The sequence below is a fragment of the Lynx rufus genome, unplaced genomic scaffold (genome assembly GCF_022079265.1).
Source record: "Lynx rufus isolate CCGP_SWC_20201006 ecotype Redwood Valley unplaced genomic scaffold, mLynRuf1.p SCAF_4, whole genome shotgun sequence".
Classification (NCBI taxonomy): Eukaryota; Metazoa; Chordata; class Mammalia; order Carnivora; family Felidae; genus Lynx; species Lynx rufus.
In genome coordinates, this window is record NW_025814856.1 from 136,418,669 (window position 1) to 136,445,140 (window position 26,472).

Below are 26,472 nucleotides of genomic sequence, written 5' to 3' on the forward strand. Positions count from 1 at the left end.
AGGTTACTAAAGTAAGATGGAAACTCATTTATTAAAATAGTCATCAGGTCTTTGATATGGACCAAAAGATGTATGTTTTAAGTTTTTTTAAAGAGAGATGAAAAGGTTTATTTTTTAAATTTCCTACAAATTCCTTATAATATTTGGAACTTACAGATAGTAAAATTCTGTTTATTTGTAAATTTAGTGTCATAATTTAATAATTTCAAACATATTGAACATGTAATTTTTATTGATAGATGGAGTATATTTTCCTTTTTACTAAACTTTCTGTAGGCCCCTTCCTTTCTGTCCTCAATGCCATTTCCCTTGTCCCAAGTCTTTCCACCATCTGGCAGTGATCTTCTGCCACTGGCCCTGCCTAGCTGTATGGGTTGTTAACTTTTTTAGGAAAGTTTTGAGCGGGTTGTTAAGTACAACTAGTATTAAAAATTAAATGATATAAACTTATAATTAAATTACAATAAAACAAAGGGAATAAAATCTCAAAAGTTGGGGTGTCTGGGTGGCTCAGTCGGTTAAGTGTTTGACTTCCGCTCAAGTCATGATCTCATGGTTTGCGGGTTTGAGTCTCGCACTGGGCTCTGTGCTATCACCTCAGAGCCTGGAGCTTGCTTTGGATTCTGTGTCTCCCTCTCTCTGCCTCTCTCCCACTCATGCTCTGTCTCTCTCTGTCTCTCAAAAATAAATAAACGTTGAAAAAAAACTAAAACAATATCAGATTCCAAGTCTATATTGGAGGCCAGATCACATGGATATTTACATTTGTCCCTTTTCTCTTTGTTTTAGTTGGACCAGACCAATTTTGAAGAAAGGGTACAGACAGCGCCTGGAATTGTCAGACATATATCAGATCCCTTCGGCTGATTCTGCTGACAATCTATCTGAAAAATTGGAAAGGTATGTTCATACACATTGACCACTAGTTGAAAAGAGAAATTAATACTGTTAATTATTATTAATTATTAATATTAATACTCTAGAGAACAGAGAACCAATCTTTTAGATGTCTTAATTCTCAAAATGGCATATTTACAATAGGAGCATCTTATTTTCTTGCTGAAGTCTTCACCAATCAAAAATTAAACAATGAAGGGTTTAAAAACTAACCATATTCCTGATAAATGACTTTTTCTGAGAAATAATTCTGAGACATTATCTGTCTTTAAAGAACATTAAGTAGATTTTGTGAAGACTGAAGTAATATCTATGAAGCAAATTGTGTCTATTTGCCTCCCAAATATTAATATGTGAATAAAAGTGTACATACTTGGAAATCTTAAGGTTATGGCTATTGGATATCAAAGAAATGTAAACATTTCATATTAAAATTTTTTTAGTGTTTATTTATTTTTGAGAGAGACAGAGATAGAATATGAGTGGGTTAGGGGCAGAGAGAGATGGAGACACAGAATCTGAAGCAGGTTCCAGGCTCTGAGCTGGCAGCATAGAGCCCAATGTGGGGCTCGAACTCACGAGCTGTGATATCATGACCTGAGCCAACGTCAGACGCTTAACTGGCTGAGCCACCCAGGAGCCCCCCAAATTTCATAGTTTTGAGTACATATTGAATGCTAGGTATAGTATCTCCTCTCAGCTCTTGGAGGAAAACCTCATTATCTCTATCTTGCAGGGAGCAAATTGAGGCTCAGAGAGATGCTGGAATTTTCCAGCTAATGAGTTGACAAAGCCAAGATTCTAATGCAGGTCTGTACTTATAGCCTCCCCAGGATCAGTGCTTCCCATAGAAAAGTTCTCAGAGTTCCCTGTTCTAAGAGTATTAGAATCCTTTCGATTACCAGCAACAGAAACCAAATTGACTAACTTAAGTAAATATAGAGAAATTGTTGGCTTGTGTATCCTACCTGTGTGAAGGGACCTAGGTAGAGAACTGGCATTAGAGACTCAGTGGAACCAGAGACTCAAGGGCCACTTGGTGGCATTTACTTGTGCGGTTTTATTCTCTCAGACCAGATTCCTCCATGCAGTGGGTCCTTAGAACTCTTTGCTCATGTCTTTACAAATCACGGAGAAAAGAGTCCTTTCTCCTTGGCCACATGTGAAAAATCCTAGAGACCCTAGACCTTAGACCAAAGGAAAAAAAGAAAGAAAAGAAAAAAGAAAAAGTATCTAGTAAATTATTGCCTCAAAAAAGTTGAGACTCATAATTTGTTTACCTTACTTTCACTAAACTCATTTCCCTATAAAAAATATTTTCAAAGCAAAGTAAGATATTCAGCCTTATTTTTTCTTGATTTTATTCAAAGAATTAGGTTAGTGAGAATAATAGATTCATATTTCCAAGATGAAGGACCAATTCCTGTTATTGAGCACTTAGTGTGTATAAGTGCCATGAAAGCAAGGATATTTTTGTTGGCTGGTTGGTTTGGTTTATTTATGATGTATCCCCAAGTGCCTAGACTAGGGCTTGGCATATAGCACATGCTCAATAAACAATTGCTGAATGAATGGGAATTGAATGTGCAATGACCAACATTATATGAAAACCTGTAACACTGTTGCAGAGATAAAATGTGTAAACACAATACAGTGTAGGTGTACCAGCAAGTTCACAATAAAGCAGATATTGAATATCTTAGTTCTGAATAGATGCTAAGGGAAAGATGAATCAAGGAAGGGCTAGGTTAACAAAAATCTGTGTACTCCAGTTCTATTTTCATTTATGGCCAAATAGAGGACACCTGAATTTGTAGGATTATCTGACCTAAGATTGTTCTTCCTGTTTTTATTGTATCCCCCACATCAATTCAATTAAAAATATAACTATTTTTTTTCAATTCAATAACTCTGTGCCAGCATAAGTCCATAAGTTCTTTCTTTTATCTTTATTTTGTATCTCTTTTCACCATATTTATTTCTTTTTTTGAAAAATAAAATTGTCATTTAGAATTTATTGAAACATTTTGGAAGAGTGATATATCATGTATATATAGTACTTTGTACCTCTGCACCCTTGGAAAGTGACCTGGACTCACATTTCATAACTTCCTTGTGACAGAGGTCCTTAGGTGGTTACCACATAGTTGAGGCACACTGACTCAGTTTGTGGCTGTGGCATTGAATCCTCTATATCACTCCTATGTGCAAACTGCACACCCATTCCATGAGAAGCTACAAACTTGATAAGCGTAGGGCTTCTTCCTTCATGATTTAACTCTCAGTGTTTGAAATTCTTACTGGGTCTGTTGTGGTGCTACTGAAACCACACTACCTCCTCTCCCTGCTAACTCCTCTCGAGCTATAAAATGTTCAAATCCCAGCCATTAAAATAAATTATCCCACCTTGCCTTTCCTTCAGGTTGCTACTCCATTCTTTTTTCCTTCTCTTCCTCCTCCTCCTCCTCTTCCTCCTCCTCCTCCTCCTCCTCCTCCTCCTCCTTCTTCTTCTTTTTCCACAGCTAACATTTCTCTGCTCTCCTGGTCTCTCCACTTATTCACCTTTCCTTTTCATCTCATCTTTCTGAAATATGGTTTCCACATCTACCATGGTGCCAAAATGACATCAATCAGGGTCACCAGAGGTCTCTTAATGTCAAATAAAATGGCATCTTCCGACATGACTTCATGCTGACCTCTTCTTCCCACCTTGAAACCATTTCTCTGGTCTGTGTACCACCTTTCTTTCCTGACTTTCTCATCTGACCCATTCTTCCTTTGGAAGAAAGGCTGGGGGCACCTGGGTGAATTGGTTAAGCGTCCAGCTTTGACTCAGGTCATGATCTCACGATTCGTGAGTTCCAGCCCCATGTCAGGCTCTGTGGTGACACTTGGAGCCTGGAGCCCACTTTGGATTCTGTGTCTCCCTCACTACACTCCCCCCCGCCCCCGCCGCTTTTGTTCTGTCTGTCTCTCTCTCAAAAATAAATAAAAATTAAAAATACAAAATAAAATTTAAAAATTTAGCTTCTTACCCTGTTGTGAGTCACTGAATGATATGGACAAGAGGCAGGCCCTGCATGTAAGTGAAAGAGTAGATAGATGGGATAGGGCGATTAGGCCTTGTTGGTAGTAAGCTTCTTGGGGGAGCCAGTGTCCATGCACAGACTGCCAGGTTTGCCCTCAAATTTCAGTTGTGTGGTCTTCCTTTGGAGTAACTTAAAACCAGCTCTGGTAATGGTAGAAGAATAGTAATGGAAAGAGCTCTTAATGAAATGCAAACCCTTTGTCTGGTTCTTGCCTATGAAACTTTTCATCTCTGTACAGTTTAATAATGAATATCAGGGTAACATTCAGAGATATATTTTAACAACTTGGGAAGAGAAAGAGGGCCTTCATTAACAGAAGTGGCAATAATGTAAATATAATCCACAGATGAACTTACAGTTTTTAAAAGAAAACATTTCTTTGATACCACCTTCTTTCAGACTCTGTGGTTTCTATTCCTACCAGAAAATATAGAATTTGATTCTGTTCTAATTTTCTAAAGACTTTTACTCTAATAAATGACTTTAGTAGTTGAAAACGATGTTTGACAAGATTTGTTTTATACCCCTATATTTAAAAACAGAGTCATTCAGACAGGCTTTTCTAACGTTAAATAACAGAAAAATTCACCTGACTTTTTATATTGTTGTTTTTTTGACAGTTAAATTTTGTAAAATCTACTACAGTTCCTAAACAAGTAAAGATCAAAAGGCAAAGAGGAAAAAAAGTTACATTTTTGTTTATTTTTCACTCTGTCCCAAGCATAGTAATGTATATTCCTAAGAGTCATACTTTACTAATCCATTTCTTGGCACTGCTTTAAGAAGCCCAGAACTTTCTGGGCTTGCCTCTTGTCCATCACATCTGGCTTGTCATGAAGTCAACTCTTTGAAAATTGATACATAGTGAAGCATCAAATTCTGCCAAACAGGGGCGCCTGGGTGGCGCAGTCGGTTAAGCGTCCGACTTCAGCCAGGTCACGATCTCGCGGTCCGTGAGTTCGAGCCCCGCGTCGGGCTCTGGGCTGATGGCTCAGAGCCTGGAGCCTGTTTCCGATTCTGTGTCTCCCTCTCTCTCTGCCCCTCCCCCGTTCATGCTCTGTCTCTCTCTGTCCCAAAAAATAAATAAATGTTGAAAAAAAAAAATTAAAAAAAAAACAAAACTACGAGACTTTAAAAAAAAAAAAAAAAAATTCTGCCAAACATCTGATGAGTGTTGGTGTTGGAAGGTCTCCACAAGGTTGTTTTTTTTTTTTTTTTTTTTTGTCTCTTTAGTCACTTGTGTTAATCTCCTTGGATGTCTTTGTGAGAATAAAACTATGTTAAGGGAAATAAAACAACTCAAATATTTGTACATGCAACTTATTAGTCCCACTTTTTATTCTTTTGCAGAGAATGGGACAGAGAACTGGCATCAAAGAAAAACCCCAAACTCATTAATGCCCTTCGGCGATGCTTTTTCTGGAGATTTATGTTCTATGGACTCTTATTATATTTAGGGGTAAGGATCTCATTTGTAAATTCATTATAAATAATAAGTATATTCATTTTTATGATTTTATTAATCTAAAGTAATTATATTCATTTTATGACTAGGGTAATCTGGTGTTCAGATAAGAGGACTAATTCAACTCTAAATACAAAGAAACCACTAAAACTCTAGTAGAGACAAGTAAAAATGCATTAAGATGTTCTGAAACACAGGTGGCAACCTATAATTTAAAATAGGTAGGTTCAGCATTAAAAAAATTAAAAAAAAAAGGTGGGGGGGGCGCCTGGGTGGCTCAGTCAGTTAAGTGTCTGACGACGTCTGAAATCATGATCTCGCTGTTTGTGAGTTTGAGCCCCGCATCGGGCTCTGTGCTGACAGCTCAGAGCCTGGAGCCTGCTTTGGATTCTGTGTCTCCCTCTTTTTCTGCCCCTCTCCCACTCTCTCTCTTTCTCAAAAATAAATAAACATTAAAAAAATAAAAAAATAAAAAACTGGGGATTGAAGATGGCGGCGTAGGAGGATGCTGGGCCCACCTCGTCCCACTCATGGCTTAGATTCCACCCACATCTGCCTAAATAATCCAGAAAACCACCAGAAGACTAGCAGAATGGACTCTCTGGAGCCAAGCATAGACAAGAGGCCCACGAAAGAGGGTAGGAAGGGCGGAGAGGCGGTGTGTGCTACACAGACTGGAAGGAGGGAGCTGGGGCCCTAGAGGGGCAGCCCGCCTGGCAAGACAGAGCCCCCAAGTATGGCTTGCAAAAGTGGAGGGACTGGACTCCATGAGTTCTGACAGCCAGTGGGACTTAACATCTGGGATGTTAAAATCAACAGCTCTGCTCTTGGAGAGCGGGGAGGGTGAGAGGACACCGGGAGGGAGAGTTGCTGAGCCCTGGAAGACAGAGCTCAACTTGGTGGGGAACAAAGGTGCTGGCAAGCACCATATCCCTCTCCCATCCCCCAGCTGAAATCCCAAAGGGAACCAGTTCCCTGTCACTGAACTTGCTTGCACTGCGCAAACACCCAACCCTTCTGTGGATCCATCGCTCCGGGTGCTGCAGGGCCCCTCCTGCAGGGGACCACCAACAGCAAAGGGAGCTAAGCCTGCCCCTCCCACTCCTGTGCACCTTGCGGATCCACCCTGGCTAATACACCAGATCCCATCGAAGCAACATCACAAGCCAGGCAGTGTGCAAGTAGCCCAGACAGGGGCCACACCACTCCACAGTGAGTCCTGCCGCTGGGAGAGGGGAAGATAAGTTACACACCAGTCTGACTATGGCCCCAGCGGTGGGCTGGGGGCAGACATCAGGTCTGACTTCAGCCCCGCCCACCAACACAAGTTACTCTGGAAAGCACAGGGGAAGTGCCCTGTAGTTTGGAGCCACTGCAGGGACTACCCAAAATGACAAAATGGAAGAACTCTTTTCAAAAGAAACTCCAGTAAGTAGCGATAGCTACTTAAATCAAAAAAGATTTAAGCAATATAACAAAACAAGAATTTAGAATAATAGTCATAAACTTAATCACTGGGCTTGAAAAAAATATAGTGGACAGCAGAGAATCTATTGCTACAGAGATCAAGGGACTAAGAAATAGTCATGAGGAGCTAAAAAATGCTATAAATGAGGTGCAAAATAAAATGGAGGTGACCACAGCTCGGATTGAAGAGGCAGAGGAGAGTATAGGTGAATTAGAAGATAAAATGATGGAAAAAGAGGAAGCTGAGAAAAAGATAAAAAAAAATTCAGGAGTATAGGGGAGAATTAGAGAACTAAGCGATGCAATCAAATGGAACCATATTTGTATCAGGAATTCCAGAAGAGGAAGAGAGAGAGAAAGGGGCTAAAGGTGTATTTGAACAAATCATACTTGAGAACTTCCCTGATCTGGGAAAGGAAAAGGCATTGAAATCCAAGAGGCACAGAGAACTCCCTTCAGATGTAACTTGAATGGATCTTCTGCACGACATATCATAGTGAAACTGACAAAATACAAGGATAAAGAGAAAATTCTTAAAGCAGCTAGGGGTAAACATGTTCTAACTTACAAAGGGAAACCAGTAAGAGTAGTGGCAGATTTATCTACTGAAACTTGGCAGGCCAGAAAGGAATGGCAGGAGATCTTCAATGTGATGAACAGAAAAAAATATGCAGCCAACATTCCTTTATCCAGCAAGTGTGTCATTCAGAATAGAAGGAGAGATAAAGGTCTTCCCAAACAAACAAAAACTGCAGGAGTTCATCACCACTAAACCAGCCCTACAAGAGATCCTAAGGGGGATTCTGAGAGTGAAATGTTGCAAAGACCACAAAGTACCAGAGACATTATACAGGCATGAAACCTACAGACATCACAGTGACTCTAAACCCATATCTTTCAATAATAACACTGAATGTAAATGGACTAAATGCTCCAACCAAAAGACATAGGGTATCAGAATGGATTAAAAAAAACAAGACCCATCTATTTGCTGTCTACAAGAGACTCATTTCAGACCTGAGGACACCTTCAGATTGAAAGTGAGGGGATGGAGAACTATCTACCATGCCACTGGAAGTCAAAAGAAAGCTGGAGTAGTCATATCAGACAAACTAGACTTTAAATTAAAGGCTGTAACAAGAGATGAAGAAGGGCATTATATAACAATTACAGGGTCTATCCATCAGGAAGAGCTAACAATTATAAATGTCTATGCGCTGAATACAGGAGCCCCCAAATATATAAAACAATTACTCACAAACATAATCAACCTTGTTTATAAGAATGTGGTAATTGCAGGGGACTTTAATACTCCACTTACAACAATGGATAGATCATCTAGACACATGGGCAATAAAGAAACAAGGGCCCTGAATGCTACATTGGATCAGATGGACTTGACAGATATATTTAGAACTCTGCATCCCAAAGCAACAGAATATACTTTCTTCTCGAGTGCACATGGAACATTCTCCAAGATAGATCACATACTGGGTCACAAAACAGCCCTTCATAAGTATAAAAGAATTGAGATCATACCATGCACACTTTCAGACCACAATGCTATGAAGCTTGAAATCAACCACAGGAAAAAGTCTGGAAAACCTCCAAAAGCATGGAGGTTAAAGAACACCCTACTAAAGAATGAGTGGGTCAACCAGGCAATTAGAGAAGAAATTAAAAAATATATGGAAACAAACGAAAATGAAAATACAACAATCCAAATGCTTTGGGAAGCAGCAAAGGCAGTCCTGAGAGGAAAATACATTGCAATCCAGGCCTATCTCAAGAAACAAGAAAAATCCCCAATACAAAATCTAACAGCACACCTAAAGGAAATAGAAGCAGAACAGCAAAGACAGCCTAAATCCAGCAGAAGAAGAGAAATAATAAAGATCAGAGCAGAAATAAACAATATAGAATCTAAAAAAACTGTAGAGCAGATCAACGAAACCAAGAGTTGTTTTTTTGAAAAAATAAACAAAACTGATAAACCTCTAGCCAGGCTTCTCAAAAAGAAAAGGGAGATTACCCAAACAGATAAAATCATGAATGAAAATGGAATTATTAAAACCAATCCCTCTGAAATATCAGCAATTAGCAGGGAATACTACAAAAAATTATATGCCAACAAACTGGACAACCTGGAAGAAATGGACAAATTCCTAAGCACCCACGCACTTCTAAACTCAAACAGGAATAAATAGAAAACTTCAACAGACCCATAACTAGTGAAGAAATTGAATCAGTTATCAAAAATCTCCCAACAAATGAGTCCAGGACCAGATGGCTTCCCAGGGGAATGCTACCAGATATTTAAAGCAGAGATAATACCTATGCTTCTCAAGCTGTTCCAAAAAATAGAGAGGGAAGGAAAACTTCCAGACTCATTTTATGAAGCCAGTATGACTTTGATTCCTAAACCAGTCAGAGACCCAGCCAAAAAAAGAGAACTACAGGCCAATATCCCTGATACAAAAATTCTCAATAAGATACTAGCAAATCGAATTCAACAGCATATAAAAAGAATTATTCACCATGATCAAGTGGGATTCATTCCTGGGCTGCAGGGCTGGTTCAACATTTGCAAATCAATCATTGTGATACATCACATTAATAAAAGAAAAGATAAGAACCATATGATCCTGTCTATCGATGCAGAAAAAGCATTTGACACAATTCAGCATCCTTACTTAATAAAAACCCTCAAAAAAGTCGGAATAGAAGAAACATACTTAAACATCATAAAAGCCATTTATGAAAATCCCACAGCTAGTATCATCCTCAATGGGGAAAAACTGAGAGCTTTCCCCCTGAGATCAGGAACATGACAGGGATGTCCACTCTCACCGCTGTTGTTGAACATAGTGTTGGAAGTTCTAGCGTCAGCAATCAGACAACAAAAGGAAATCAAAGGCATCAAAATTGGCAAAGATGAAGTTAAGCTTTCACTTTTTGCAGATGACATTATACATGGAAAACCCAATAGACTCCACCAAAAGTCTGCTAGAACTGATACATGAATTCAGCAAAGTCACAGGATACAAATTACATTCTTATACACTAACAATGAAGCAACAGATAGACAAATAAAGAATCTGATCCCATTCACATTTGCACCAAGAAGCATAAAATAACAGGAATAAACCTAACCAAAGATGTACAAGATCTGTATGCTGAAAACTATAGAAAGCTGATGAAGGAATTTGAAGAAGATATAAAGAAATGGAAAAACATTCCATGCTTATTTATGGATTGGAAGAATAAATATTGTTAAAATGTCAAAACTACCCAAAGATATATACACATTCAATGTAGTCCCAATCAATATTGCACCAGCAATCTTCTTGAAGCTAGAGCAAGCAATCCTAAAATTTGTATGGAACCACAAAAGACCCCGAATAGCCAAAGTAATTTTGAAGAAGAAGACCAAAGCGGGAGGCATCACAGTCCCAGACTTTAGCCTCTACTACAAAGCTGTAATCATCAAGACAGCATGGTATTGGCACAAAAACAGACACATAGACCAATGGAAGAGAATAGAAACTCCAGAATTGGACCCACAAAAGTATGGCCAACTAATTTTTGACAAAGCAGGAAGGAATATCCCATGGAGAAAAGACAGTCTCTTTAACAAATGGTGCTGGGAGAACTGGACAGCAACATGCAGAAGGATGAAACTAGACCACTTTCTTACACCATTCACAAAAATAAACTCAAAATGGATAAAGGACCTGAATGTGAGACACGAAACCATCAAAACCCTAGAGGAGAAAGCAGGAAAACACCTCTCTGGCCTCAGCCGCGGCAATTTCTTACTTGACACATCCCCAAAGGCAAGGGAATTAAAAGCAAAAATGAACTATTGGGACCTCATGAAGATAAAAACCTTCTGTACTGCAAAGGAAACAATCAACAAAACTAAAAGGCAACCAACGGAATGGGAAAAGGTATTTGCAAATGACATATCGGACAAAGGGCTAGTATCCAAAATATAAAGAGCTCACCAAACTCCACACCCAAAAAACAAATAATCCAGTGAAGAAATGGGCAGAAGACATGAATAGACACTTCTCTAAAGAAGACATCCAGATGGCCAAAAGGCACATGAAAAGATGCTCAATGTCGCTTCTCATCAGGAAAATACAAATCAAAACCACACTCAGATACCACCTCATGCCAGTCAGAGTGGCTAAAATGAACAAATCAGGAGACTAGATGCTGGCGAGGATGAGGAGAAATGGGAACCCTGTTGCACTGTTGGTGGGAATGCAAACTGGTGCAGCCGCTCTGGAAAACAGTGTGGAGGTTCCTCAAAAAATTAAAAATAGATCTACCCTAGGACTCAGCTATAGCACTGCTAGGAATTTTCCCAAAGGATACAGGAGTGCTGATGCATAGGGGCACTTGTACCCCAATGTTTATAGTAGCACTTTCAACAATAGCCAAATTATGGAAAGAGCCTAAATGTCCATCCACTGATGAATGGATAAAGAAATTGTGGTTTATATACACAATGGAATACTACATGGCAATGAGAAAGAATGAAATATGGCCTTTTGTACCAACGTGGGAACTGGAGAGTGTTATGCTAAGTGAAATAAGCCATACAGAGAAAGACAGACACCATATGTTTTCACTCTTATGTGGATCCTGAGAAACTTAACAGAAGACCATGGGGGAGGGAAAGGAAAAAAAAATTAGAAAGGGAGGGAGCCAAAGTATAAGAGACTCTTGAAACTGAGAATAAACTGAGGGTTGATGGGGGGTGGGAGGGAGTGGAGGGTGGATGATGTGTATTGAGGAGGGCACCTGTTGAGATGAGCACTGGGTGTTGTATGGAAACCAATTTGACAAGAAATTTCGTATTAAAAAAATAATAAAAATAAAAAAAAAATAAAATGGGTTCAGCAATAAATAAATAAATAAATAAATAGGTTTAGTAAATTTCTTTGAAAATACTTATTTTCTATTATGATCCCAAATCACATTATCTTACTAGTACATGAGATTGCTGATGTTTTTAATTTTTTGTATTTGTAGGATATCAAGACACAATGTCAGGTCAAATTTAGCCAATTATCCATATGAATAAATGTAATGTCTTGCAATCATACCTGCATGCTGAATTTCAAGGAAAAATAGAAAAAATTTAAAGCTTGGCAGTGAGGTACTCTCGTAGTATATTTTCTCAGTCACCTCTGTCTTCATCAGTAGAAAGAGAGCTCTGTACCTGAAAGCCCCTGGCTTTCTAGTGTTTAAATGTAGTCTGGGATGCTTCCCAGTGCTATTAAATATGACTCAGATATGTTAGTTTTTACATCACCAGAGCATCATTTCAAATCCTTAGTTGTAACCTGTAAAAGGCATGACAAGTTGAAAACTTATTTAGCCTTTAAGTAAAGGCTGTACACAGTATTTGCTTTGGGATAAGTACTATCTTTATTCACAGGTATTGTATTCATATTGATCTCCATGTATTGGAGAGTTGACAGTGCCATAGTGTCAAGTTGCATGTTTTTAAGAATTTGTAGTTTTTACATACCACTAAAAATACATTTAAAAATTTATCATGACAAAGATGGTCACATTTCGGTCCAAAATGTTTTGTAATTCTCTTGACAATCACCTGGAAAAATTCTTCTGGCTTTTGAGTTGATCTGCCATCCATCTATCCACCCATCTGTATCTATCTGTCTGTCAATCTGTCTGTCTGTCTGTCTGTCCATTCCTACAGAAACCAACAACAGTTTTAGGGAGGGAAATATTTGGTTCATAAATATAAGTAAGGCAAGTCAAGAATTAATTATCTTTTAAGATGTCATTGAGGTGATTTTTCTCAGAAAGGGTACTCAGAACTTGGGAAACAGTTTTATCCACAGCATCTGGCTCTATTTGACTTATTAAAAAATCTTTTGTTGGTTGTTTTAATGACAATAGTGTATATGTTTGAGTCAGTGTATAGAAGTACAATTCCCTCTGAACATACATAAGAATGTAACATTCTCAATAAGTTATAGTTGATTGAAGTGAATGACACTTCAAACAATTGTTATGTCATGATCGAGATTGTGGTGAAGCTGAAAATTCTCTTCAGTCATTGTCTCCATCACACACTGCTACCATTGATTAATACTGATTAACCTAACATCCTAACGATTGAGCTCCTTTTATGCTCTGCCTGCCTTGTGAAATAATTTATCCAGCAGCATCAAAGTTTCAAGAGAACAAAAACACTCATTTAAATGTGATAGTTTAGGTGATACATGAACATATTTATCGAATGGTTTTTTTGGTCATGTGTACAAAACCAAAAAAATGGCTTGATATAATTTAATGTTTATTGAATTTAATATTTATTGTACCGAATCTATTCTAGGTTCAGCATTAAGTCCTTTACGCAGATTGTCTTATTGAATTATTCTGGTAACTCCATGGAGCAGATGTTATTACCTCTAATATACAGAGAAGGAAGTTATGAAACTTTCCAGAGTACACATACGGTAAATTTGAGTGATAGGTCTCTTTAGCCTCAAAGACTGTGACCTTTCTACAATATCCGATTATAATTGTTATATAATTATATTTGTAATGATTGTCTTTAGGTCCTCAACAGAACGGTGTCTCTAGTAACCAGCCTCAGGTCTGCTGAGTTTTTTGCATCTTCCTAGGAGACACAGGTTAACAGAAGCTTAAAGGCTGAGGGTTCTTCCAGGGTCACCTCAGGGGAAAATCTGAAGAAAGTTTCCAGTAGGGGAACAAACTAGAATCTTCTCCTTTACTTATATTCCAGAAGGAACTGTGTCAAATCCACCCAAGGGCCAGTATTGCCAAGGTCAAACTTAAAAACAAAATTAAGGGGTAGAAGAATGGCATGGGTGTAGATAAGGGCTTATTCTTAAACTTCTCAAACTTAAACATATCCCAGCAAAAGGAATCTTAAAGGCTTTCATGGTGTATTAACTACTCTTGAGTGGGAGTGAGGGATGAGGTGCTCTCCAGTAAACATGAGCCCTAGACTGCAGGTCTGGAACCATTAGCACGTTCAAAGGGCAAAGTTTACTTCCCCCAGTTCACCTGCTACTGATAACCAACAGAATATTGGTGAGGAAAAGAACCAATGGGAAAAGCAAGGAAAACATGTACGGTGGGAAGGCATGGAGAGGAAAATTTACATTGGCAATGGTACAAATGTGGTGAGACTGGAGGTTTCTCACCCTTGTCACAGAGAAAAGACCTCACTGAGGTTGTGAAGTTTTAAGTAGTGAAAATGTTAAACACTGTAACTCTTAAAGAATTTAGATAACCATGTGGTCATTAAGACGAGTGCAGCTTTTCAGCGTACCTAATCTCTTGTCTCTATTCTTTTTGTCACTTACAGAAGAAAAGAAGGGTAGAAAATGTAGCCATTATTATAAGACCTCTGCCTTTTGAAGCAACTTCTACCAGTACCTTAGTATTTATGGTATTCTTTTGGGGCATTCCTTTTTTTTCCTCTGCTTGTATCAGCTTGGGGATTTTTCATTCCATTAAATGAGTGAGGATTCTTGAAATTGCTAGAACACTACTCTTGCTAAAAGGTGGACATGCTTTCAAAATTACCTGTACATTCTTAGTCCCTCTAAATCAGGATAATTGTGACACAAAGAGTACTCAGTTGTTTTCAGGACTGATAGAAAAAGTGGTGTAAGATTTGCTTTTGACTGTGAAAGGTTAAGAAAAAAAGAAAATGCCATCATCAAGGAGCTTGTATCTCTACAATAGTTGATGTAATTTTAAATCATATTAGCTATGGCCTCTCATCATTAACTATGTACTTGTTTTTTCTTCATCTGACTCAGCAGCCAGATACAACATGGTCTTTCACATTTAAGACTCCTAGCATAGAAGAGAAACTGGCTGTTGAAAAACTGAGCATGAGAGTCAGTTAAGGACAGTGAGAAGCAAGCCAAGTGTCGGGAGTACTGTGAGCAAATTGCTGAGAGAATAGTGTTATCCCTTCTTGATTCCTAGGCAGTTCTGGGCATATTGCCATCATCAAAGTGAGATGCATGTCAGTACAACTTGGGTCAAACCTGTTCTATTCATTAGACCCCAAGAAGGTTAGGGACATAAAGGAGAAGTCCTAGTAGTAATGTTGATAGAGTTCTCAAGTCCCATGGTCTGTATTGCATAAAACGATCTTTTGTCTCTTATGGTTTTTTTTAAATGTTTATTTATTGATTTTTGAGAGAGAGAGAGTGCACATGCAAGTTGGGGAGGGACAGACAGGCAGGGAGAGAGTAAACCCCAAGCAGGCTTCATACTCAGCGTGCAGCCTGGTACAGGGCTCCATCTCACAACTGTGAGATCAGGACCTGAGCTGAAATCAAGAGATGCTTAACCAACTGAGCCACCAGGCTCCCCTGTCCCTTAAGTTTTAACAAAGACATTGAGTAGGCACTTGAATACAAGCCTACTGCTAAGAAACGGAGAGTGTTTGAGGGAATTCTGCCCACAGATGGTCCCTGGCTTAGGCTCTGACTTATGTATGTTCCTTTCAGATGACTGGTTACCTAAGGACAGCTATCTTCAGCAAATCTCCTTCTTCTAGATGCCTGTTAGGTGGGTCCCCTTTCTCCTCTTCCTTCCCATCCCTACCTCTCCCCATATGTAGCTTCTTCTCTAACCCCAGCAGTGACTTGCATGCTGTACTCCCTAAACTCACCCTATATCCCATTTCTACTCACTACTAGAACCCTCATCTCTAATACACACTTCCTTGTGTTGTCTACCTGAATGAAGGCAATCTACACCTTCCCTCAGTTCCTGTGGTAAGAGTTGGAAGTTCTTGGGCTTTAGATTTCTTTGAATCATGAGGCATTTCTGTATCAGTCTTCTGGATATTTCTGTATCCAGAAGCCCCACCCCAAATATGTGATTTAATTGATTTGGATGGGCCTTGGGATAATAGTAGTCTCATTAAGGTTCCCAGGTGATTCTGATTTAAGTAGACAAGGGCCAACATTATTACTAAATGCATCTGATTTTTGCTAGAATGACCCACATTGAGAAAGCATTTTAGTTTGAATTTTTCTTAATGATAATATGAAAAAACTTAAAAACATAAAAATGAATATTAACTCTTTTAATGACATTAGAGCAGTGTTTCTCAAACTTTAATATGCGTACCAGTGACCCAGGGATCTAGCTAAGATGCAGGTTCCAATTTAGGAGGTTTTGGGTGAGACCCTAAAATTCTGCATTTCTAAAAGCTCTCAGGTGAAGGCCTTGCAGGGTTGTGGGAGAAGAGAAAGCCTTGGTAGAAGGAATATTGTTGTGAAAAGAGAAGTGGGCAGATTCATGAGGGCCAATGAGCCTTGAATAAAGTGACGGGAATCCCACTGGGATGAGAAAGTAGCTAAGGGTTTATTGGGAAATCCCAAAGTAACTAGTGTTAACTCTCCACGTCTTCCAGTGGTGCTCTTCCCAGGACCCCACTGGAGAGAAGCAGATGACAGGATGCATGGAGAGGGCAAAGATATGGTTAAAAGGCACTCTGTTTCTCTTCCAAGATTGCAGCAGAGGGAGATGTTACATCTTTTTCTGTAGGAAACTTGTTACACAGGTTGGTTGGTTTTTTGTGAACAATTTGAACAGAACGGTGCTCCAGGAGCATTTAGTGGTATATGTACTTTTGAAGGCTAACCTAGGAATTCAGTATCACGTCCAGTAGAATACTGTATCTAAAACCAAATGCATCTCCTGTTCTTCCATGTGAAATTTTGGAACAAAATTGATTTGTAAATTGGGAATTGTTTGTGATCATGTTTTTTTTATTAAAAATTCTTTTAATGTTTATTTATTTTTGAGACAGAGAGAGAGAGAGTGAGCGAGGGAGAGGTAGAGAGGAGGGAGACACAGAATCCAAATCTGGCTCCAGGCTCTAAGCTGTCAGCACAGAGCCTAAAGTGGGGCTTGAACTCAAGACCTGATCCGAAGTTGGATGCTTAACCAACTGAGCCACCCAGGTGCCCTTGTGATCATGGTTTTTAAGACTTAAACTGGATATAAGGGCATCTAGGACTTCCATCCCTGATAGGAACTTGGTGCATTTTTAGCTCTTGTAGCTAACCAGTATCCAATATGACTAATGAATAAAATATGTTTAAAGTAAAAATATACGTATGTATTTTCTTTTCAAAGATGGGGTATTTTTTTCTTAACTTCCCAAGGGCTTGCTCATGCCCTGTTGCCACAGACTTGTTTTATGATCTTTGGGCAAGTCAAATAACTTTCCTGGATCTCTGTTTCCTTGAGTATACAGTAAAAGAGGCTGTAGTAAAGTGTATAATGTCTATGATCTCTTTAAACTTTTAAATTATGTGTCCATGAGATGGGTCCTAGAGAAGTGGCGTTTATCTTAAATCACAGTTATCTAAACTTATAACTTGATTTGCTAAGTTGATGTTGAACTAATCATAATCCTTGCACTGATGGTCAGTTGAGAGATAAACAAGTCATGTTATAACATTTCCATTTCGATTTATGGTTATGAATAAAGAGGAAGGCTTTGCAGTCAAATGATTGGTTCAAAGCCCAGGTTTACCACTTAATAGCTGTGTGACACTGGGAAAGTTATTTAAACTTGAATAAATCCTGGTACATAGCAAGTGCTTCATAAATGATAGCTATTACTGGGGCTCCTATGTGGCTCATTTGGTTGAGTGTCTGAATTCAGCTCAGGTCATGATCTTGAGGTTCATAAATTTGAACCCACTTTGGATCCTCTGTTTTCCTCTCTCTCTCTCTGCCCTTCCCCCATTCATATTCTCTCTCCCTATCTCAAAAATAAATAAACATTAAAAAAATAAAAATAATAGGACTCCTGGGTGGCTCAGTCATTTCTCAGTGTATACCCGTGTGTGTGTGTATTTTCTTTTATGTTTTTGTATGCATGTTTTCTTCACCACTTATTAATGACCATAAATCATATGAAATTTCCTAACTAAATTTTATTATTCTTTTAAATATTTTTATGATTATGAAAGTAATCAGATAATTACTGATAAATTTGATGTTCATCCTTCTAGTTTTTTTCCCATGGGAATAGAATATATACTTTATTAAGGGAGGGGGATCATTGCTTTATATAATGTGTTATAAATCTGCTTCTCTTCTTAATGTATTATGAATGCCTTTTATGTCATTAGATGACTTTTTACCTAATCACCCTATTGTTTAATAAATCATGTGACTGTACCATACCATAATTTTTCAGTTCCCCATCATTAAATGTTTATATTGCTTCTAATTTTTCATGATTGTAAACAGACCTTCAATGACATCCCTTTAGCAGATTTCCAGATTATCAAATTGCCTTCCACTAAAAAGTACTATTTTACTTTCTTGCTACTAAAGTATGAAAATTCAGCCCTCACCAATAATAGGTGTCATCATTTAAAAATTATTTTCAAATTGCTCAGTGAGAAGGAATATATTATTATTTTTCTTTGCATTACTTTTGGTTTCTAGTGAGTTTAAACAGTTTTTGTATATTAATTAAGCATTTATATTTTTTGTGTGTATGTAATTGCCTTTTCATGTTTTTTGTCTATTTTAGAGTTTGTCTTTTTCTTATTGATATAAGAGAGTATCTCCCCCAGCCTATCATTTGTTTCTAGTGAGTTTTACCTCTTATTTTCTTAACAATTAGAGGTTTTAACTTTTAGGGCATCTAGGCAGCTTAGTCCATTAAGTGTCCGCTTTGGACTCAGGTCATGATCTCAACAGCTCATGAGTTTGAGGCCTGCGTCGGGCTGTCATGGGCTCTGTGCTGACAGCTGAGAGTCTGGAGTCTGCTTCAGATTCTGGGTCTCCCTCTCTCTCTGCCCCCTCCCCCGCTTGTGCGCGCACGCACGCTCTCTCTCAAAAATAAATAAACATTTAAAAAATTTTAAAAAAGAAGTTTTAACTTTTAAAAATTTGCTGCCAAATCTATATACCTTTTCCTTTGTTTTCTGCTTTTGTTATCAGACATTATTAAAAGCCTTCCTACCCAAATTATTTATGTTTTTACATGTTTTTTTATGTTTATTTATGTTTTACTATTTCAGCTTTTACATGTAAATATCTAATGCATTTGCAATTTATTTTGATGTATGTTTGAGATAAAAATGTAGTTTTAAAAATGAGTGTCCAGTTTCCTCATCATTTATTGCATAATCTAGCCTTTCTCCACTGAATTAGAATAACATAATACACAAAATTATTACATGTGCTTGAACCTGCTCACAGATAAATCACTCTATTTGTCATGCCATATATTATAATAGCTGTATAATATGATTTAATATCCAGTAATGTAAACCTTTTCACACATTTTTCTTATTCCTCAAATGTTTTTGACTAATCTCTCATTTTTTTCAAATGAAATTTATAACCATTTTACCCATTGATTAGCAAATACTCACTTAGTGGATGTTCTGTGCTAGGTATTGTGCATCATGTTGGGATTATTATAGAAATGAAGACAATCAGTCCCTGCTATTATGGTGCTGAAAATCCACTTCCAAAGAACCCACCTGAAATTCTGGTGAAAGTTACGTTAGACTTACAAAATACCATGGAGAGAATATAATCTTTGTAATATTCAGTTTTTCTTTATAGAAAAATTTAAAGTCCTTAAGACTTTTATTTAAGACTTTAAAATATGTCTTAGTAGGGGCGCCTGGGTGGCTCAGTCAGTTGAATGTCCGACTTCGGCTCAGGTCATGATCTCACCGTTTGTGAGTTTGAGCCCCGCGTCGGCCTCTGTGCTGACAGCTCAGAGCCTGGAGCCTCCTTTGGATTCTCTCTCCTTCTCTCTCTGCCCCTCCCCACTTGTGCTCTGTCTCTCTGTCTCTCAAAAATAAATAAATGTAAAAAAAATTAAAATATGTCTTAGTAATGTTTATAAATATTTTTAAGGTATATATTAATTATTGGTATTTATAATGTCTCTTGTTATATAACATAAATTTTTATATAAATGGGATACTTATTTAATTGATTACTATGCTTGGTGTGTAGGAATTTAATTTCTTAGTATAATTATTTCTTAAACTTCTGCCTATGAAACTCTTAATTCACTTAAATTTGTTATATGGATGGTCATATTCTATGCTTATAATGATCCTTTTCATTTCTTCATAATACTCATACCTTGATCATTTCTCTTATTGAGTTGTAACAGCTAAAAGTTCCAGAAAATGTTAAATTGTTCTAATAACCAGTATTCCTATTGTTTGTGTTTGCCTGACCCTAAAGGTAATGCTTTTAGTTTTATTGATTAGTTTGTTAAGATTAGTTAATTAGGTGTTGATTGCCGTTTTGAAGGAAAATTTCTTTCTTTATATTCAAGTATAGTTAGAACATTTATCAGAAACTGATATTGAAGTTTTATCAGATTTATTACAGTTGTTACTGAGATAATCATAAGTTCTTCTATAGTCTATTGGATTCTATTAATTTCTTAATATTGAGCAATTCTAACTTTTCAATATTTCGCAAATAATGTCCTAGTATTCCTGGGATAAAGACATATAAATAATATTGTAAAAAAGTTGACATACTGATGATCGTGAGGAATTTAGTGACTACACACCATAGAAAATAATGGGACCTTAGAAGTTCTTCAACTAATCATGTACTTGTATCAGAAAAAATAACTATGCTTTGAGTTTAGAGGTATAATTTTTAAAGTAAATATTTAGCCAACTGCAAACCCACTGTTAATGGAAAATTAAATCAAAGTAAATGTGGTATTGACATTTGTCTATGAAGAGCAACATAGTATAGAAAAATTCTAGAATAAAATATTGATCTAAAAGTAATTTTGAGGATGAAATATTGCCACTCTAAGCACATCTGTAATGCAGATAAATTCATACCTGTAATTTCAAATACAAGATTTATTTTGACTTTATTTTCCTGGTGTAAGGAGTTATTTTGAAATAAAATTATCTCTGCTAGAGAAAGTCTGACATGGGTCTATGAAACTTGAAAGAAATAGGACATCACCTGCACAGATTGTAGTAGTTTAAAAATGGAAACAATCTGTATGCCCCCAGTTTAAGACAATGGGACATATAACCTGATGTATTCAAGGATGTCATGTTGAACAGCACTTAGAATAAATGTGTAGCTATGCAAGGATCAATGGAAATAAATGTCAAAAACACAGTGTAAATAAAGAATAGTTGCAAAAAGCATAGTATGATACCATTTATATAAATTTAAAACACCAGAGCCAATTCTTTCTATATATTCTAAAGGTGGATACATGTGTAATAAAAGTACAAATCATATACAATATGATACACACCAACAAAAAAGTACACACTTATTTACTTTTTAAAAAACAAGTGCTCTTCAGCAGATATAGCAAACAACATGTTATATGCAGATAAGGTAGTGATTTTCTTTTCAGTACTCATCTGTCTGAATACAGGTTTTAATATGGCTAATGTGAGATGAGAAAACTATAACCCATTTTGTGATTAGTTTGGAAACTTTTAAAAAGTGTTTGATTCTTTCCTTATATTCAGAGCCTTAGTCTACATAGTTAATTTGAAATAAAGTACTGAATATAAAGTATAGAATGCACAGCTAGTGATCAATCAATGACAGCTCTGTATAGGTAGGATTGATTTCTAATGGGGATGAACTTGGTACAGAAAAGCGTTTTTAGTTATTGGGAATAAGGGGGCTTGTGGTATTGGGCATTTGCGGTTTAGAAAAGGGATTGTAGAAAATGGAGGAGAATAAGCAAATTAAGGGTTGAGGGGGAGTAAACTGAACAATGCTGTGGTACCAGTCTGGCTGGAAAATATACCTTTGAAATGGAATCAATTAGCCTAACATCACATCCCTTGAGGGTTTAGCTTCAGATCTCCATTTCATTGGTTCATCATAAAACAAGACAGGGGAGGTTTTGTGTTTTTCTCTCTTGAAAACAATTTAGTAAGATGGAGAAGAGTTAGACCTCTTGAATTCAAATCTATTCCTATATATTCAGGAGGAGGGGTAATGGATTTGATGGACAATTTGATTTACTAATTAATTGAGGACCCTGACTAGATGCATTTGGAAAGCACAACTTTCATCTTCCTGTGTTAACTCACAAGCCTTTGAAGAGTTGATAAATCATTGGAAACTGGACTGAGGTTGAAGTTTGTTGTAACACTGCTTTCCTGAAGTCCATACCCATTCCATACCAGGATGGGTTTGAGACCAGAAGTGGAAGTGGCAGAATTAAATGCCACCAGTGCCTGCATGCTCCTTCCTCCTGTTGCCAGCTCCCCTTTATGTGGTTGCCTTGAGAAGCTGTTTTCATTCTGGAAATAATGCCACTAACTCCAAACACTTTCTCAAGTTCTATTTTGAAGTCACATCAGGTCACTTGGTGTCTTTGGCCTTAGTTTCTTCATCCACAAAGTGAAAATAATAATGCCTACTCTGACTCCTAAAGCTGTCCTGAAAATCAAATAAAAATATTTCATAAACCATTCAGCGCTATGTACATATTACTGATTAATATACCATTCCAGAAACCACACCTTTACTGTATGGCCACTATTCACTTTTCAGTCAAAAATACCTTATGCATAAACTTGTCTCCAAATGACTTTCACTATAACCAAAAATCAAATCTTATTTCAAAGGATAAAAATGAAAATAACATCAAGAGTTTTACATATGGCGCAGCCCTCTATGTTAGCCCATTTTAAATCCTTCTCTAAAGATGAAAATTTTTTTTGTTGAAATTGTGGGGCCATTTTATGCAAGGGAAATGAAATCTAATTTCTTGGTTTTTCCTCTTTTTAGGAAGTCACCAAAGCAGTCCAGCCTCTCTTACTGGGAAGAATCATAGCTTCCTATGATCCAGATAACAAGGCGGAACGCTCCATTGCAATTTATCTAGCCGTAGGCTTATGCCTTCTCTTTGTCATGAGGACTCTGCTTTTGCACCCAGCCATTTTTGGCCTTCATCACATTGGAATGCAAATAAGAATAGCTATGTTTAGTTTGATTTATAAGAAGGTAATGCTTTCTTGCATAGTCTCCATGCTACGTGCAACATGTTTTAAATGTCATGTTGATACACTTAAGGGATAAATGCTAAAATCAATTTTGTAGGCCTGTTAAGTAAATGGCAGCATTAATTAATGTTTCTCATTTTCCTTGGTGATTAATTCAGTTCATTTTGGCTAATAATTATTGAGCATTTTCTGTAAACTCCCTATGCTATGGATTTCATTTTTTTAAAATATTTTTAAATGTTTATTTATCCTTGAGAGAGACAGAGAGAGTGTGAGCAGGGGAGGGGCAGAGAGAGGGAGACAGAATCTGAAGCAGGCTTCAGGCTCCGAGCTGTCAGCACAGAGCCTGATGTGGGACTTGAACTCACGAACCGAACTGTCAGATCATGACCTGAGCTGAAGTTGGAGGCCCAACAGACTGAGCCACCCAGGTGCCCCAGATTTCATTTTTTAAAACTAGTCACATCATTGTGTTTTGGAATGTATGGCTCCCCATTAAAATGATACTTACCATCCATGTAAAAGTCATTGGCAAAATGTCTTGCGGTAAAATGCCATATATCTTTACGTTCAATAACAAGAGAGTAGTATGTAATTGTTATTGATAATCCAAGCAATAACAGTTCCTGCCTTAATTAGTTGTGACACAGTGATTTTGTCATCCTTTGAGTCCTGCAAATTGAACATTTTTGCAACAACACATGTACTACAACCATAAGACCTTCTCTACTTTTCTGTATGCATTATCCAGACAAGAGCCCAAGTTGCAGAAGCATGATTTAGGTGAATGCAGATTAAGACTTCCCACCTTACAAACACAATTTAATATCATTTCAGTGACATGCTTTGTAGGCCATGTGTGATTGCTTGGGTCTACCACGTCATTACAGTAAAGCTATTTTGGTTGAATCATTTGGGTATTGCTTTACCCTTCTTCTCTTTTTCTTCCCCCAATGTAAAAACTTTATATACTTGGCTTATAAGGGACATGGATCTGAAATTACCTCTAGCAAATAACCCATAACACTTCCATAATATATATGCAAGGTCAGTTGTGTCATAAAACCTTGATAGTCATACTTTATTGTTCAAAACAGCCTTTTATGGATGCACACGAAAAAAAAATAGAGTCCACAGTTTAGTCAGATCACCTCAGCTACAATGTCATCAATTCAACCAAGTACCAGGAAAACATGGGTAATAAATCAACAAAAATTTTGTTTCGATCCAGAAATTTTATGGGCTAAAGGGGATGGGAGATCAAAGAAGGAGAAGGTTATTTGTAAATTCATGTGTAACATTTAGCACAAATACAGCAGCATATGTGCTTTCAGACTCAGAACACGCTGAGGAAAAGTTAGAAGCTATTGCATCTATCCTTTTTTCTCTCATTTTTGAGTATTTGTGTTATTACCTGGTTTGTTTACCCCTCTAGCTGCACTTACTGGCCTGCACTGGCACCATCACCAGAGAATTCAGTTGTGTCTTCACGTGGCTGTGGTTTGGTCCCTAAAGGAGCCTGAAGTAGACTGGTCCCGTATCAGACCAGCTCCATCCACATGGCAGGCAGCCACTAATTCTCCTTACAGTACCCCACATTTTGTAATACAGCACTTTTTTGCTTTGCTCCAAAATCTGCAACTATGATACATTCAAATTATATGTTAAATAATGAACCTAAATGCATTCTATAAATGTCAAATCATTATGTTGTACACCTGAAACGAATACAATATCGTATGTCAACTGTACTTAAATGAAAAATGTAAAAATACAAGAAAATAATCTAAATATGAACTAAATTTATCTTTGCTTATGAATTTCAAGAAGACAGAAATAATAACAAAAACAAATCTTCGCTGAGTGCTTGCTATGCACACCTGAGATAGATGAAGTCTATTAATGAGGAGTGTGTGACCCAGTCAGTGGAATTTTCCCTTCATATTGCTCTAATAGTGTTTTGGAATTAACTGCTTTGATTCTTTCTTCATCTGTACTTATCTAAATTGTATTCATTATTCCACACCCATATTCAATTTTACCTCCTCGATAAAATCCCAATTTTTGTAACCAGGTATGTGAACTTTCTCATAACCACCTGGTTATATTCTGCTCCCTTGAACTCATTTATCATATCATATTTAGTTGATGTATGTACTAGGTTACCTTAAGGCAAGAAATATGTATTAATAAATCCTAACAATAATTCCTGAAGCCTTGAATCCAGTGATTTGCATCTCATAAGTGCTCAATACATATACATTCAATTGAAACAAATATTGGATGGGTACTCTCCAATCAAAGGATTTATTAATTCTTATTAAATTTTAGGCAAAGTATAAGTGATCTTTCATAACTATTATTAATTTATCTACTTACCAGTTCTATTTGTGTATAGGGATGTATTTTTTCTGTGTAATATTTAAGGATTTTGTATTGTTAATCTTTCACAAAGTCATTAATGATTCAATTATTCATAATATACTTTTATTGACTTTAATTGTCATTTTATTCAATAGAATTACTATAGGACTCCACTATAGAAAAATAGAGTTACTATAAGATTATAGGCTTTAATCTCAAATTTTGCTGCCTATAAAAACCAAACCAAACCAAACCAAACCCACCAAAATCTCCACACCATATGAATGGACATTTAAGTGTAATATCATTACTGCTGTGGAGTAGAAAGGATGTTCTTACTATATAGATGCTGGAAAATAAAATAACTACAGGCATGCCAGTATAATATATTTTGTGAAGAGAAATATTTATAAATCGGAGAATATCCTAAGCTAGATAAACAGAAAATAATTTTCATTACCTTTACTTAAAAACGCATGCATAGTCACCTAATTCTTCAGCTGTATTATAATGTTATTTATAAATATTCTTTTTGTCTTCTCTTTGTCAACATCACCTAACTTCCGATTTTCCTTTTAGACTTTAAAGCTGTCAAGCCGTGTTCTGGATAAAATAAGTATTGGACAACTTGTTAGTCTCCTTTCCAACAACCTGAACAAATTTGATGAAGTATGTACCTACTGATTTATGCATTATTGTTATAAATCATACAGTCCCAAGGGTTTTTCTGGGTTAGTTGATGGTAATATGTGGCTAAATCATAGACATCCCTACCTTCCCTATTCCTGCAAGGTTGGGTTGCACAGGACAGTGCCATTCCGGGGACTTACAGAACCAGCCGATACAAAGGCATCTCAGCTTGCTGCATATTTAATGAGGTGTTTCAAAATTCATTTTTTATCAGATCTTGTTTCCTTTTAATACTTTACATCTGTTATTTACTTTGGCTGAATATGATACTCTGAGCAATTCTTGTTCAGTGCTGTCTTATGACACAAATAATTGCAAGGTCTTTGAGGACACATAATGTGTTTTATTTATCTTAGCATTTTCAGTATGTAGCATAATGTTAAACCCACAGCAGGTGCTACATAAATTACTAATGAATTGAGCCTGCATTTACTCTGAA

General features: G+C 37.0%; 1 protein-coding gene across 1 annotated transcript in view; it reads left to right on the forward strand.

The window, feature by feature from the left end:
* The window catches only part of CFTR (CF transmembrane conductance regulator), a 188,051-nt gene that overhangs the window by 27,080 nt on the left and 134,499 nt on the right, over positions 1 to 26,472 (forward strand). Inside the window, exons 2-5 of the mRNA XM_047097293.1 lie at positions 790 to 900; positions 5,337 to 5,445; positions 22,765 to 22,980; positions 25,923 to 26,012. Coding sequence (XP_046953249.1) covers positions 790 to 900; positions 5,337 to 5,445; positions 22,765 to 22,980; positions 25,923 to 26,012 — 526 coding nt within the window. The remainder of the gene's footprint in view (positions 1 to 789; positions 901 to 5,336; positions 5,446 to 22,764; positions 22,981 to 25,922; positions 26,013 to 26,472) is intronic.